This window comes from Lolium rigidum, chromosome 3 (assembly GCF_022539505.1).
Source record: "Lolium rigidum isolate FL_2022 chromosome 3, APGP_CSIRO_Lrig_0.1, whole genome shotgun sequence".
Taxonomy (NCBI): Eukaryota; Viridiplantae; Streptophyta; class Magnoliopsida; order Poales; family Poaceae; genus Lolium; species Lolium rigidum.
Genome location: NC_061510.1, coordinates 21,578,692 through 21,593,801, shown reverse-complemented (window position 1 = coordinate 21,593,801; position 15,110 = coordinate 21,578,692). Strand labels below are relative to the sequence as shown.

Below are 15,110 nucleotides of genomic sequence, written 5' to 3'. Positions count from 1 at the left end.
CCAGTGCCTAATTACAGGTTAATCACTGATGATTTTGTCTACAATGTGCGAGCTGGAGTAGCAAGTACACGGCGGGGTAATCAGCCCTCTGCAGACCATCTTCTCCCTATAAATTTGACTGCACCGAGCGTGTGGATCCTTGACGGAGTAGTCACCCAGGGTCATGGCGTTGGTAATAGTAGGTACATTTGTCGTGGCGCTGTGCTTATGCGCTGGCGATGCGCAAGCTCAAGCGCAGCTCCAGGTAGGGTTCTACGCGCAGTCGTGCCCGCAGGCGGAGGTGATCGTGCGGGACGAGGTCGGTAGGGCCGTGAGCGCCAACGTCGGCCTCGCCGCCGGCCTCGTCCGGCTCCACTTTCACGACTGCTTCGTCCAGGTTTCTACCTTAGCTACTGCTCTGTTTTGCTATCAGTACGTGAACAAAACAGGTTCAAGTTGCAATGCTGGCCTGTGCTCATACTAAAATGTCAGTGCTGTACTGACGATTGATCGATAAATTTCTCAGGGCTGCGACGCGTCGGTGCTGCTGGATTCGACGGCGAACAGCACGGCGGAGAAGGACGCCATACCGAACAAGAGCCTGAGGGGGTTCGAGGTGATCGACGCCGCCAAGACGAGGCTGGAGGGCGCGTGCGCGGGGACCGTCTCGTGCGCCGACATACTCGCATTCGCCGCCAGAGACAGCGTCGTCCTGGTACGATACGTGCAGTGTATTTTGAGCCCTTGCTTGATCCATCACTCCATCGTCTCTTTCTGACATAGCATCAATGGCAGACCGGCGGTAGCCCCTACGCCGTCCCGGCCGGGCGGAGGGACGGCAACGTCTCGGCGGCGTCCGAGGCGCAGGCGAACCTGCCGCCTTTCACGGCAAGTGCGGCCCAGCTCACGGAAGCATTCGCCAAGAAGGGGCTCTCCCAGGAAGACATGGTCACGCTTTCAGGTACCACTACCTCGCCCACAGCCCGTTTATGAACCCACAGACCAACCCACATCAGAAAACATTTTGGCGTCTCTTCTGAATGTATGTACGTGCGCGCAGGCGCGCACACCATCGGGTTGTCGCACTGCAGCTCCTTCAGCGGGAGGCTGAGCGGGTACAACGCCACCACGGGCACGGGCCAGGACCCGTCCATGAGCGCGGCCACAGCGTCGGGGCTGGCGGCGCAGTGCGGGCGGAGCCCCGACGCGGCGGTGCCCATGGACGCCGGCAGCCCGGACGCGTTCGACACGGGGTACTTTCATGCCGTGCTGGCCAACCAGGGCGTCCTCGCCTCCGACCAGACACTCACGTCCGACAACGTCACGGCCGCGCTCGTCGTGGAGAACGCCTACAACACATACCTGTTCGTCACCCGGTTCGGCGAGGCCATGGTCAGGATGGGCGGCATCAAGGGGCTCACCGGCGGGGACGGTCAGATACGCAGGGCCGGGCGGGCAAAATTCGGGGCCCTGTGCGAAAGTATAAAATGGGGCCCTATCTAACTAGAAAAATATAATAAAAAATTATAAGGCTGCTCTCGATGTTTAAGCTGAAAAACTACTCTCGATGCCCGTAAATTTTGAACTCATGATAAGATTATCTTAAAAAAAGTTTTAAAAGGAAACATATCGTTTAAAAACCCAACCTGACTGATGGTCCTAAAAAGACCTACATCAAAATTTTAAGAAAAGCTTATCTTAAAATGGGGTCCTATCAAATTTACCTCAATCAAGCTGATTTTTTTATGCATGTAAAGCTCTCCTAGCAAGTATTTGTACATAGATAAATCTATTATAAGAACTATCCCCACAAGAATAATACAATATCACTATGTTAAATTTATCTCAATCTTTATTAACTAAAACCATCCTAATTTGCAAGACAATTAATTATTTAATTTGAATATGAGAAGTCAAGATATTGCAGTACAAAGTTTCTGACATGTTTAAGACTTATACTAGAAATTTATTACAAAGGTAGATATAGTGTGATTTATAAATGCAGATTTTTAATTTTTAGTTCTACTAAAATGAATAATCAAATATTTATATCTTAGGGATCAATTAGAACAGAAAAAAAGAAAAAGGAAAGAGGGTAAGAAGAAGCGCTCCTAGCCGAATATGAACTCACAACCAACAAGTTGACAAGCAGCACGCTTGATACGCGAAACCAACTAGGCTGTGCTCTTTTAATGAAAATTATCTGAAGGAGAACGTAATACATATTTGGTATACTGTATACAGAAGGCCCATTTCAAAATATTGGGCCCCCAAAAATTCGGGGCCCTGTGCGGCCGCACGGGCCGCACTCCCATCGGCCCGGGCCTGCAGATACGCACCAACTGCAGGGTCCTAAACTGAATACCGTGCGTCGTCCTCGAAATCCTTCTTTTTGGCTACACTGTCTTTGCTAATGTAAAAGGCAATGCAATTATACATCGATTTTGGACTCTTGTAAAGCTTGCGCGTCAGCTGTCTCATGAAGTAGATCTTCCTTTTCTCTCTGAAATGACCATCCAAAAACTGCACGAGCTTTGCTGTAAAGCATGCATGACTGATTGATCGCGCGTGTACGCTTTTGTCATGTGTCGACCAAACCTGGGAGCAACCAATTGACAAACAATTCTAGTTTGAGTTTTTCTCCTTAAAGTTGATGCAGAAATAAAGAGGACGACAATGCAACAAAAGAAGGCAACCTTTGCAACGGAGCCAACAAAACGAGTAGTGCTTACCCAGAGTACAAGACATGGCTAAGAAAGAAGCTACCGGATGAAGCTAATGATCTTTTGTCCTTTGCACAAGGATGAATGATTTCCTTAATTCATATTACCAACGGGCAGAGTGGTTGTTGTCATCGGCTCTTGTATCCACTGAGCTAGTATCTGTTTTTTTTTTCTGTCTATATTTAGTTCAATATTACTTTTACTACTATATGATGACCCGGTTGTGCATTTCGTTATCCGTCATGCTTGACTGGGCTATGTTTCTCGATGAGTAATGTGAGAATGCATATAAATGCCATATCTATACATATATGATGACTTACCCATAAAAAGGACAAGGGGATTACTAGAAGAACCTGCCCCTATCCTATCGAGAAAGGACTTGAGCAGATTTGTAAAGCTTTATGCGGTATCTGAGATTTTTAACTTATAAGACAAATTTTCCTGTGGTAGGTATCATCTATGAGCAACATCATACTTATAAGAAGCAACATTATACTCGTATATAAAACAAATTTCGAAGTACACAAATACATGTAGATATAAACCAGAAGGATGAGGACACATTTAATTTTCGTGGTGTGGATAGCGGATGGTGAAACCGACCGCTAGAGACATGCATTGAATAAAGTTCCTCTCTCTTCTAGGTCTCTATTCCTACCCACTAGTAAAGCTCAACTGATGATTGTGCAATATTACTAATCAGTACCCTTTCTTTTTAAGTAGATTACTAATCAGTACTCTTTTTCATCCACTTACCAAACGAACCAAGAATAAATTTTAGTAACGATCATGTAAATAACTATGATTGTGCAATATTATTAAAACGTCTCCTACGCACAAATGTCTCATTTATCAAAATTATTTTATTCAACTTTTTTAGGTAGTACTTATTGTTCATAGTTTTCTTTGCTTCGTATTATGGGCCAGCTTAACTTACAACATCATTGGTGGTCTATGGCTAGAAATTAATTTTTCTAAATTGCAAGGAATGGTGGTGGACTGGTGGTCTTACTAACCACACGATAGTGAGGAACAACATTTACATATACAACAATAGGTTGTGTTTTACTGAGCGAAAAGTTTGTATGAGAGGACACACACTGAAACATGCACGAACACACAAATACATGCATATGCACGCGCGCACACATACACATCATGTCTCTACACTAAAGTTTATCTTCGTCATTCCTAAGATCTCTCATGCTTGGCAGCTGATTGGTTTCTTACATGAGAATTGTGGGCACCCTATTTTTAGTTTAAATTTATGTGGGTGTAATCGCCCCTATTTATATTATAATATTATTACAAAACCGTTGGATTATTATCACGGGATACAGTTTACACCCAATAGTGCAACCACATGAAAATCGGTACAAATATCTCCTTTTATACATTTATGCAAGATTCTCCAATTCGTAGAAATTTGTTCGCTTCATAAATTTTCTAGAAACTACTCCGAAGAGCATCTCTAACAGATGATGGGTGACGTAAAAACCGTTTTATACAGGACATTTGACAGAAAATGACTCTCCAACTAATTATTTTAACCTATTTGGCGATGCAATTTTTTTTGCATCAGCTGTAATTATTGGTCCCCACCGCCAATCTGAAATGTGGGGCGCAGGGCGCAACCGCCGGTCGACTCCGGCGGATCTCCATGACACGAAATTGGTGGGTTTTAGGTATTTCATAATGCGCAAGCATTTAAGATGTGGATCGAGCTTTAGCTATTTTGCAAGCCCAATTTGCTATTGTGAGAGGACCGTCCATGTTTTTGGATCAAGATATGGTACATCATAAATGCTTGCTTGACCATGCATAACATGATACTCCCTCCATCCTAGAGTGTAAGACATATTCCTAAAAACTATTTGTCCCATAACCCCCACTTCTAAGGCATAATTTTATTTAATGGAGGAGAGAAAGAGGTTGCATGTACCAATGAGGGAGAGAAAGTAAATGCATGCACCAATGAGGGAGAGAAATGGGATGCATGCACCAATAAAAGAGAGAAAATGAGACCCAATCAGCTAGTACCTTGGGCAAAGATATTCAAAAATTGTGACTTACAAACTAGGACGGAGGGAGTAATTGACAATAAACGTGGAAAAATAAGGTTTATGGTGTCTATGACTTGATGGGTCAACATGTGCAGCCACATTGAGGTGGAGATTGAGTGCAATGTTTTGTCGAGGTGTACCATCACATTCGAGATGCGGATATGCACGTGTATGTTCAGACGGATGTTACAGAGAAGTGGTGGAGGTGGAATGGCGAACAACAGATTTATTATTTCCATGTCATGTTTTGTTGTATTCCATGAACTCTATATTGTTTATGGGTTGATTCGTGTGCTACTTGATGGAACATTTGATGAACTATTTATATTGTAATGTTATAATCTAGTACTATTTGTTTTGTATTTGTTTAAATTTATTTTAGATAATGTTGAGTAGGATTTGTTTCATATATGCGTATGCATTTGCTGATGTTTGCATGGCCAGCGGTGATGTAAAATACAAATACATCATCTGTTAGAGATAATATAAAACATTTTTTCCAAGTCTCAGATCCTAGACTTCACCTAAGTAACTTTGCCATGGTTAGTTAGGAAGGGATCCAGTGGCTAAGAGCTTCTTCAGTCGCGTTTTTCAAAGCGTTTTTTAAAGGTTTTGAGCCGCGCCGGATATATATGCGGTCCAGTCGCGCGCCCCAAACGCCCCTTCCGCTCGGCGCGGTCCAATACGATGTCCGGCGCCTCGAGTTCGTCCCCACTCCACAGGGGACGCTTCGGACGCACCGGCCAGAACGAGAAGCGAGGCGGAGAGTGGCGGACCCGACGCATCATTGAGACATTAGTCTAAAACCCGTCGTCTACCTCTGGTCAAGCGAACGTTAATGACCTCAGGCTTTCCCAGGCAGCGCAGTGAAGCGTCTCGTCGCGCATGGCCGCGTAGCCATCCGAGCCGGCGTTTATTTTCGTCCAATGCCCCGCTGCCGCTTCGCTTGCCGCCGCTGTATAATAAAAGCACCCCTCCTTCCTATTCCAATCTCACCGCGCCGTTCTCGACAACTGCCTCCTCCTTCCTTCCTCTCGCCACATTCCAAGATCATCCTCCCGCAAAAATATCCTCGCCGCGAACTTCGGGCGCAGTAGCCTCACGGTGACGGAGGCATGGGCGTTGTACCATGCGCGGTACCCTGTCTCACCGGACATGCGCCTGCCAAGCAGCGGCGGCTAGAGGACGGCCATCAACGGGATCGGCATCCCTCCGGCGTCACCGGGCACAGAGCGCTGGAGGGACGTGATCAGAGCCCTGCGCGCGCCGATCCCACCTGGGCCCCCACCAGCAATGATGACTGGTGGGCAGATTTCTTCTAGGTGTTGTACGTCGCCGACATGGCCAGCACCGATGGCCTCGTCGGCAGGAGGAACACATGGAACAGGGAGGGCCGCCTCCGTTTCTGGGGCGTTCCCGAGCGCACCCTCCCGGACGTCGTCGACAACATCCACAACAACGCCCCCAGGTTAGAGATGCCACCTTCTCCGCTGCCATCTCCTCGGGCTCCGACACGGTAGCAGCCGAGGAGGACGAACTCGTCCTCCTCGCACTCTTCTTCTTCGGGACCAGCAAGGTTGGCCCTTTCTCGCACCGCGCCACGCCGTACAGCGTGCGAAAGCACGAGGTGAAGGAGGATCCCGAGTAAGCAACGTTGCCCTCGATTCGGAGACGCGGCAGCAGCGGCGGCGGCATCACCATTCGCGAACCAGCGCGGTAGCAATAGAGGTGTGCCGGCGGCCCCCTCCTCGATCTGAAGCCGGAGGTGAAGGAGGAGCAGGGCGACGAGGAGGCCGCGAGGATGGTGGAGTATCTGCGTCGGCAGCGTACCGTTGCCAGCCACGACGATCCCGAGGACTGCCTAGGGCTACACACGGCGTTCATGGCGTCTTTGAACAACAAGGACGCCTGTATGGGCGACATCGATGCGGTGATTGCCATGTCCATCCGCGACAGTGGGACGGTGAAGCTAGGCCCACGAGTGCGGTGAAGGACGAGCCCGTCGACGAGTCCAACGAGCGTGGCAAGAAGGACGCCGTCGACGGCACCATGTACAACTTCCACCAGTACTACGACCCCTCTGGGCGCCGCAAGTACTACTAGATTAGGCTTTAAGTTTAAATTTTATCGAATTCGTTCGAATCCATGTAATATATAGCAAGTTTGAATGAATTCGACTGTTTTAGATTAAACTTTAAAAATCTAAATTTCGTGACTAGGCAGTAACATCCCAAACGCGGTACGAAGAAATAACATCCCTCAAATACTAAATCTGGCGCACTTTAGGACGCTCTTTGGGGGACGCGAGATGCTCTAAGGTTCCAATACTGTGAGGAGCAAATTTGTGGTATCTCAACCGTATGGACTGGACTCATTTAAATAACCACGGGGTTGTTCCCCTCCTAGATTACGCTGGGCTGCGCCTAGGACGTTCGATGTACTAGATCTGTTCTCTTTCAAAATGGAAAAGAGACCTTTCGGATTTTTTCTAAAGCATAGGGCTCATGGAGTGTATCGGCCACGCCGACTTCACGAGTCTGCTGTTCTGTCATGTGTCGAGCAACCTTGGGCACCAATCTAACAACCTAGGTAAAGATTCAGCTGGTTTATTGAGCTGGACAACCAAGTTGATAAGAAAGTATTGTTTCAGTTTTTCTCCCCAAAGTTTAGGCCGAAAAGAAGAAATAGCCCACAATGCAACAAAAGTGCTGCAACAACGGAGACATCAAATAATGATGTTAGTGCTTGACCCATTGCCCTGTTGCCAAGAGTACAAAGACAGGGCTAAGAAAGAAGCTACTAGATGGACCAATTCTCGCTTTCTTGATAGGGATCAATTATCTCGGCACTGACGAAAGCTCGAAGCATACCTACAAAATTGCAGACATTTTGGCTCTAAGCTTTACAGTTTCAGATTGCAGCCACTGAAGATTACCTAAGAGCATGTCTAACAGGTCCCGTATATTTTCGCCCCTTAAAACGCGAGTAGAGGGTCATGTATTCAGTTTTTACCGGCCGAAAACTCGGCCCTGTATTCAGTTTTCGACCCCTCAAAACATTTTAGACAACAATTTACGCAACAATTCCAGATCAAACATAGCACATCCAAAATATGTGATGCATAATTCATAGTTTTTAACATCACAACGCGATCATAACCAATGTTCAAGCCACGAAAGTTTCCAAATGTGATCAACCATCAACGAGTCCATCGCCAGCGGCGCGACCACTCGCCGGAGACTCACCTTGAGCACTTGCAGCACAAGCTTCACGCGCAGCCTTCTTCCTCGCCATGATGTCCGCCTTGGTCTAATTCCACCACGCCAGCTGATCCTCGTCCATGCCGTCGGTGCGCATCATCATGATATCCCTCTCCTCGGCCAAGAGCTCCTTCATGGCCTTGGCTTCTTTGAGTGCGATCATCCTCAAGTCAAGCTCGGCCTTCAACTTGGCATCTTCCCGCCTTCCTTCCACCTTGGCAAGCTTCACCTCCTTCTTCTTCTCGGTGATGAGGAGCTTGGTCTCCAATGTGTTCATCGTCAATGCCTCCTTGGACTTCATGAGTTGATCCAACTTATTCCGGAAGCTAGCTACTTCGCCTTCTACCTTGACCCTCTCCTTGGCTTTCTTGTTGCCCTCGGGCTTGCCGGCGTTTCTCGCACTCAATTCCTCTGCTTCATCATCCATGGTGAGCAGTGCCTCCTTCTTGCACTTTGGTTCGTTGTCCCTCAACTTCCACTTAGGAAGATGTTGAAGAATGTAAAAGCAATGTTGAAATTGAAATTCCTTGTTCTTGGAGCCGGCCATGTCCTTGTAATGGGCTTGAGCATACTTGGGCTGCACAACAATATTATGTGATGTTTGCACATGATCAACACATATGGATAGCAACAAACAAGGAAAACTTACATAGTCCTCCGGCACGCATCCACTAGGGGGGTTGTCGGCCACTTGATCCATGTCAGCACTCCAACGAGAACAAGCTGGTTTGATGATGTTCCATCGGCCTTCAACGGAGCGATGTGATCTGTCAGCCATGCTCTTGGTGCGAGGCTTTAGCTGGTGGTAGAGATCCTCAATGCGCTGCCAATAGCGCTTGCCTCCTTGGTCCACTCCGGTGCACGCATCCATCCCCACATTGCTCCAAGCACGGACCAAGATGGCGTCTTCGATCTCGCTGTAGTTCGCCGTGCGTGGCTTCGGCGTCGACGACGAACCGGCGACAGCCAGATCAACCTCAATCACCTCCTCCTCGTCACCCTCATCCTCCTCCTCGTCATCAATCTCTTCGATGTTGCACTCCCCATCGAATGCATCGATGCCGATGTCCAAATTCACCGCGGATTCGTTGAGCATGTCCATGTACGATGTTGTGGACTCAACATCGAACACCTTGTCTACGTCCATGGTGCGTGGCGGCGGCGCGGGTGGCGCATCGGACGGTACGGAGGGAGGAGGGGTCGTGGCCTTGGAGGGCGGTGGAGACGCGAGGCCGATGCGGCCGATTGCCTTTCTCCTCACCTTGGCCTGTGCGGCGCCCCTCGGCCCGGCCGCCTTGGTCTTCATCCTGCCCCCCTTCTTGGCAGCCGGCGGGTCTTCGGCCGGTGAAGCTGCGGCCGTCGCAGGTGCTTCGAAGAATTGCTTCGGAATCCTCTTCCTTTTCAACGGGATGGTGGCGGAGATCATGGCCGACACGTCGCCGGCGTTCGGCAGACCTCCGACGGGGACATCAACCACCGCGGCAGAAGGAGGTGCACCGCCGGCGGTAGGCGGCCCTTGCGAACGATCCATGGCAGCGTGATCCGGCCGGGAAGGGCGGGGCGGAGGAGATCGGGCGGCGGCGGTTGGCTTCAGCGAAACACTTCGCGCGCAGTGGAGGGGAGGATACCGGTTTCACCCACTATCCTCGCTCCCACCCCGCACAAGTAGGAGGCGAAGACCCGCCCCGTAATCGAAACCAGCAAAAATCGGAGCGGGGATCATTTTTACGGGGCGTGCTAGACGGCCGGGTAGAGCCGAAACCCGTATTCCGGCGGTTATTATACGGGTTTGGCCCTTTTAAGGGGTCTGTTTGACAGTTGGATTTTGTCGGTCGTGAGGCATTTCGAGTCTGTAAATCAGGCCAATTGTAGTCACATGAACATTCATATTTGTGATTGGAAGAACAAAAAATGAAGGTTGTTGATGACTTCTCTTGTGTTTGTGGGTGGAACCAGTAAGATCTCTTTGTCTTAGTATCCTAGTGGGTATATCCTACTTCTGGTCTGGGCTGTGATTTTTTTTGTCAGGTTAGTTAGCCTTCATTGTCAAACTATATTTGGCACATTACTTGGATCCAAGATTTACTACTTCTAGGTTCACTTATTTCCGGACGGAGAGAGTATCTTTTTCTGTTTTGAGATGGATCCACTAAATTGCGTAAAAAAGATCCTCTGTCAAGGTGAGAAGATTGTCTAGGTGAACACAAGCTGCAGAAAACAGAGTTTATGCATACCTGTTGAGCTTTTTATGCATACATGTTGAGCTCTGAAGATTGGCTAGGTGAACATAAGATGGGTGTTCCCAACTTGCAAGAACTGTCAATCTGTCATGTTTTCACTCCCAAAAAAAATAGTTGGCTCGTTTATTGGGATTGAATTTAGGCTATCAATGATTTTGTTTGGAACAAGCTTTCGTCGAGTGTCTTGCGGTGAAAGATGACTAATGATGGTACAGTTTGGTGATGCTGACCTCCTTTGTTTTGCTCTGAGCAAGCCTGGTTCTGGAAACAGGACGAGACGCTTCAGCTGAATGGTAGCTTGATCCTCAGGCCTAACCACGCCCCCGTACGCGCCATAAAACTTCTGAACGCCACAAATCCCAACTACCCCTAAGCCCTAACCACGCGCCATAAAACTTCTGAACGCCGTCTCTGCTCGTCGATCCGGACCACACCTAGCTCCCCGGCGCTACCTTCGTCTTCCGCTCCCCCTCTCCGGCCTGCCCCTTGCGCCCTTGCGCCCTCTGGCCTCTGCCGCCAAGTCGCCTGGCTTGGCCGGTCGGCACTCCCCTCATCCCCTGGCTCACCCCTCCCCTCAGGCTCCTCTTCCTCTCCCCTGGCCCTGGAGGCAGTCGGTCGGATCTGGCCGGTCGTCGGAGACGCGCTCGGCCGTCCACTGTTCGCCGCCGCTGCCTTCCAGCCACTACCCTTCAGCCTCCAGAGCCCAGCGGCAGTCTAGCCCAACAGCAGGTACCAGCCTGAGCCTCCACTGACGACATTTTTTGGAGAATTGGGGAAGAATATGTGTCTATATTTTGTTAAATCTCTGTCCATAGTTTGTTCATGTTATGATAGGAGCGTAGAATAGTGTTACCTGTTGGTTTCATTATTCAATATACAAAATGGGGCAGAAGCGCGGAAAGTGCCATGTCCTCATTGGATTTTTGAAAATTTTCAAAATCTCGCTCTTTTATGTTTTCAAAAATTATGGCATTAAATATGTAGATTGATTTAGACACGAGGAGTGTAGTCAAAAAAGTCCCATTAAAAAATACTTTGTATTTTGGAAAATATAAAAAAGACAAATTTCTGACTATAAATAGTAGTACAATTGTACGTATATTTTGTCAGTCTACTGTCAGAAATTTATCTTTTTTGCATCTCCCAAAATATAACGTATTTTTTGACGGGACTTTTTTGATTCCAATCCTCGTATACACATCTATCTACATATTTAATGTCATAATTCTTGAAAGCAGAGAAATATGAGAATCTGAAATTTTCAAAAATTCAAAAGTGAAGGGAGCACTGACTCCCAAGTGCACAAAATCGCCCTGTTTATATGATAAACCTGTAGATATGGAAGCCTGAACTCTGTTGGGAAGAAGCTTTACCGGTAGTAGGGATTGCATCCAACAAGGGAGACTGATCTGGGCACCTATAGATTAGTGAAATCTAGCAGTACTTGTGTGGTACACTTTGTTTCAAAATAAAGACAGAATGGGGTGTACAAATAGATAGAACGTACAAGCAATTGGACAGAACCAGCTTCGTTTGTAAACCGGTCATTAAACGGAGTTGGGCGCAACTTCTGTCATGTTTGTGATGGTACAAGTTAGGACAGTGAATTTAATATATGTATTGAACTTCAATGTTGACAATGAATTTGTCTTATATATTATTCATTTGGCAAACCTTTTCACATTTCATATATGTATTGAACTTCATCGCAGCTACCCCCTTGTACCGTGATGGTGATTTGAACGTACGTGTCTGTTTGCTATTTATTGACGTGCACACAAAGCTACCATCCGATCCACCCCCCGTCTCCGGCCTTGCATCGATCTCATACCATGGCCGTGTCGGAGCTTGAGGTCGACGGCGTCGTCTTCCCGCCGCTGGCCCGTCCGCCGGGCACAGCCCACGCGCACTTCCTCGCCGGCGCAGGTAACTAATTCGTTCACCGCTCCGGCCGGCCCCGATTTCGGCTTAGATTCTTGGAGCGCGTGGCAATGCGGCATGTGTCTGGCTCACGCACGACGCCGTGCACGTGCAGGTGTGCGAGGGATGGAGCTCGGCGGCAACTTCATCAAGTTCACGGCCATCGGCGTGTACCTGCAGGCCGACGCCGCCGTGTCCGCGCTCGCCGCGAAGTGGGCCGGGAAACCCGCCGACGAGCTTGCCGCAGACAACGCCTTCTTCCGCGACGTCGTCACAGGTACGTAACACGCGTCCGTCCTTGCGCAAACCCAGTTGTGGTAGTTAAGCACGCGCGCGGCTAACTCTCTCTGTTGCGTGCACGCGGCAACCAATTACGATATGCAGGCGAGTTCGAGAAGTTCACGCGGGTGACCATGATCCTGCCGCTCACCGGCGCCCAGTACTCCGAGAAGGTGACCGAGAACTGCGTCGCGTACTGGAAGGCCGTCGGCAAGTACACGGACGCCGAGGCCGCCGCCGTCGACAAGTTCAAGGAGGCCTTCAGGACTGAGAGCTTCCCTCCCGGCGCGTCCATCCTCTTCACCCACTCCCCCGCCGGCGTCCTCACCGTCGCGTTCTCGAAGGACTCGTCGGTACCGGAGTCGGGCGGCGTGGCGATCGAGAACATGCCGCTCTGCGAGGCCGTGCTGGAGTCCATCCTCGGCGAGCACGGGGTCTCGCCGGCGGCGAAGCTCAGCCTGGCGACCAGGGTCGCCGAGCTCCTGAATGAGGCCGCCCCCGTCGGCCAGGCGGCGGCAGAGCCCGTGTCGGTTTCTGCATGAACGGACCGGACACCGTCACTGCTGGCTTGTGTGGTTGGCGATGTCCGTTGTTGAGACGTCGTGTTCCGAAGCTTCTACCGTTGTTTTCTGTTGCGTCGAGGTGAACCGTGCTAACTTGAATAAAGAAACCGCCAAAGAAACTTTTACATCAACTAGTTAAATGCCCGTGCGTTGCACGGGTCACCAATTTTTCTATCTATTACACATGTTTACATAACTATAGTGTACTAGATGAATCAGCGCGCTTCGCCGTGCCGCATATAATCCGTTTTGGCACTCTGATAAACATGGTAGATTTACACGCTAGCCATGCGAACTACCAGCCAAGGGCGGTGAGGAAAACAATAATAAACAAAGATTAAACAACTTATCTCAACTAAAATATTTTTTACATCAAAATGGAGCAAAAAGTAGAAAAAGCTAACTCTTCATATCTATCCGTGCAATACATGCCAAGATAATACATAGCATAAGATAAAGAGCGAGAAGAGACAGTTCTCAGGCCATTACTTGAAAGCTTGCAGAAATTTAAGTACTGAACGTACGTGTTTTCTATGGCCTTAAAATATACATAAAACTACGTATGATCTTGTCTTCGTGGCGTTGGTCTGGCTTTCTTAGCGACCACACTTCTCCGAACTACGGGAATCAACTCCGTGTCTCCGTGTGCTCCACTTTCGGTTACCTCTATCGTATTATCTCCTCTATATATTGCGTAGTTATATCTTGCCTAGTCGTTGACCTTGTCATATAGGTAAATTAACATAGTTGCATATCTAGAGAGTTTACCTTTGTGTCAAGCCTAAATTGAAAAAGAACTAACAATTGGTTAGCACCTATTCACCCCCCCCCCCCCTCTAGATGCGGCATACGACCATTTCAGGTTGTCGCCGTGCTAGTGGTTGCGGCAGGATATGTTGTCAAATACCTTCAACCTAAGCTTGCCACCGCCTTCGTACAAGAAGTTCAGCAAGCAGCCGACCTCCAGATTGTTGGCATGGGTGAACTTCTCCCAACTAGTGTTGAGTAACATCTGAGCTTGCCCGTTGAACAAGACCTCGACATGCCACCGACAAAACCGGCAACTAGCTTTCCACAGGTGCACCCTAGCCGGTTCTCGGCCGTTGATGATGATGACAAACTCAAAGAAATTTTCGTTGAACTAGTCTGTTTCCTCCTCCCCGGGCGATGGCGAACCAGGAGAGAAGTAGCAGGGCACCTCGCTACTCTGATTTGGCCCTCCCCCTCGCCAGCACGGCCGGCTAGGAGAGCTTCATCATCGCAGCAACATCGGGGACGAGTAGAGCCTGGAGCCACCAGTTTATTGAAGAAGACGGTGTCGCCCGCCGCACAACCTCTCTCCAACCATAAGAGCAGAGGTAGTGTCAGCAGCAACCCTAAGACGGCATGAATCCGGCGGCGGAGATCCGAGCCACCGCCTCCTCTACGGGGCATACACCCAAATGATAGCATCAAGCCAAAACAACGAAGAAACCTATAGATCTATCCCTAGTCTACTCCGGTACCAAACCTCACTACTAGGAAAAAGCTCTTTAGTGGCGCACCACTCTTCCCCTTCAGTGGCGCACTGCTGGTGCGCCACTACTATCACGCCACTGCTAAGTTTTAGTAGTGGCGCACTAGTGGTGCGCCACAACTACCCTAAGTAACAGTGGCGCACTACGTGGTGCGCCATTGATATGTCCAGCAGTGCGCCACTGTTACTCCAAAGTGGTGCGCCACTGTTGGTCAGAGGCAGTGCGCCACCACTGTATAGATGTGGTGCGCCACTGCTACCGTTTTGCGTGCGCCACTCGTTTCGGCGAGGTGGTGCGCCACCGCTGCGTGTGGACGTGCGCCACCGCTGTCTCCGGGACGTGCGCCACTGCTGAGGTTCCTGGTGCGCCACTGCCAGTCTCGGAGGGGATCACAGGGCAGTGCGCCACTGGATCCAGCGCAGTGCGCCACTGCTACTTAGTGGACGTGCGCCACTGATGGGCCTCTAGTGCGCCACTGCTACTATTTCGAATTTTTTTTTTGTATGCTGGCAGGTATATATACAGGTTGTATATCACAATACAATAGCACAATACAGGATATA

At 49.2% G+C, this 15,110-nt stretch overlaps 2 protein-coding genes across 2 annotated transcripts; both read left to right on the top strand.

Moving 5' to 3' along the window:
• The first annotated feature begins 163 nt into the window (after positions 1-163).
• On the top strand, positions 164-2,340 carry LOC124696706 (peroxidase 5-like). Its single transcript, XM_047229390.1, has 5 exons — positions 164-376; positions 506-694; positions 775-940; positions 1,040-1,425; positions 2,311-2,340. Exons 1-5 carry the CDS (start codon positions 164-166, stop codon positions 2,338-2,340), a joined length of 984 nt encoding a protein of 327 aa, XP_047085346.1.
• An 8,449-nt stretch (positions 2,341-10,789) lies between these two features.
• On the top strand, positions 10,790-13,164 carry LOC124695032 (chalcone--flavanone isomerase). Its single transcript, XM_047227932.1, has 5 exons — positions 10,790-10,997; positions 11,084-11,149; positions 12,101-12,194; positions 12,304-12,465; positions 12,573-13,164. The coding sequence occupies exons 3-5, from the start codon at positions 12,101-12,103 to the stop codon at positions 13,007-13,009; spliced, it is 693 nt and encodes a 230-aa protein (XP_047083888.1). The 5' UTR covers positions 10,790-10,997; positions 11,084-11,149; the 3' UTR covers positions 13,010-13,164.
• Positions 13,165-15,110: the final 1,946 nt, after the last annotated feature.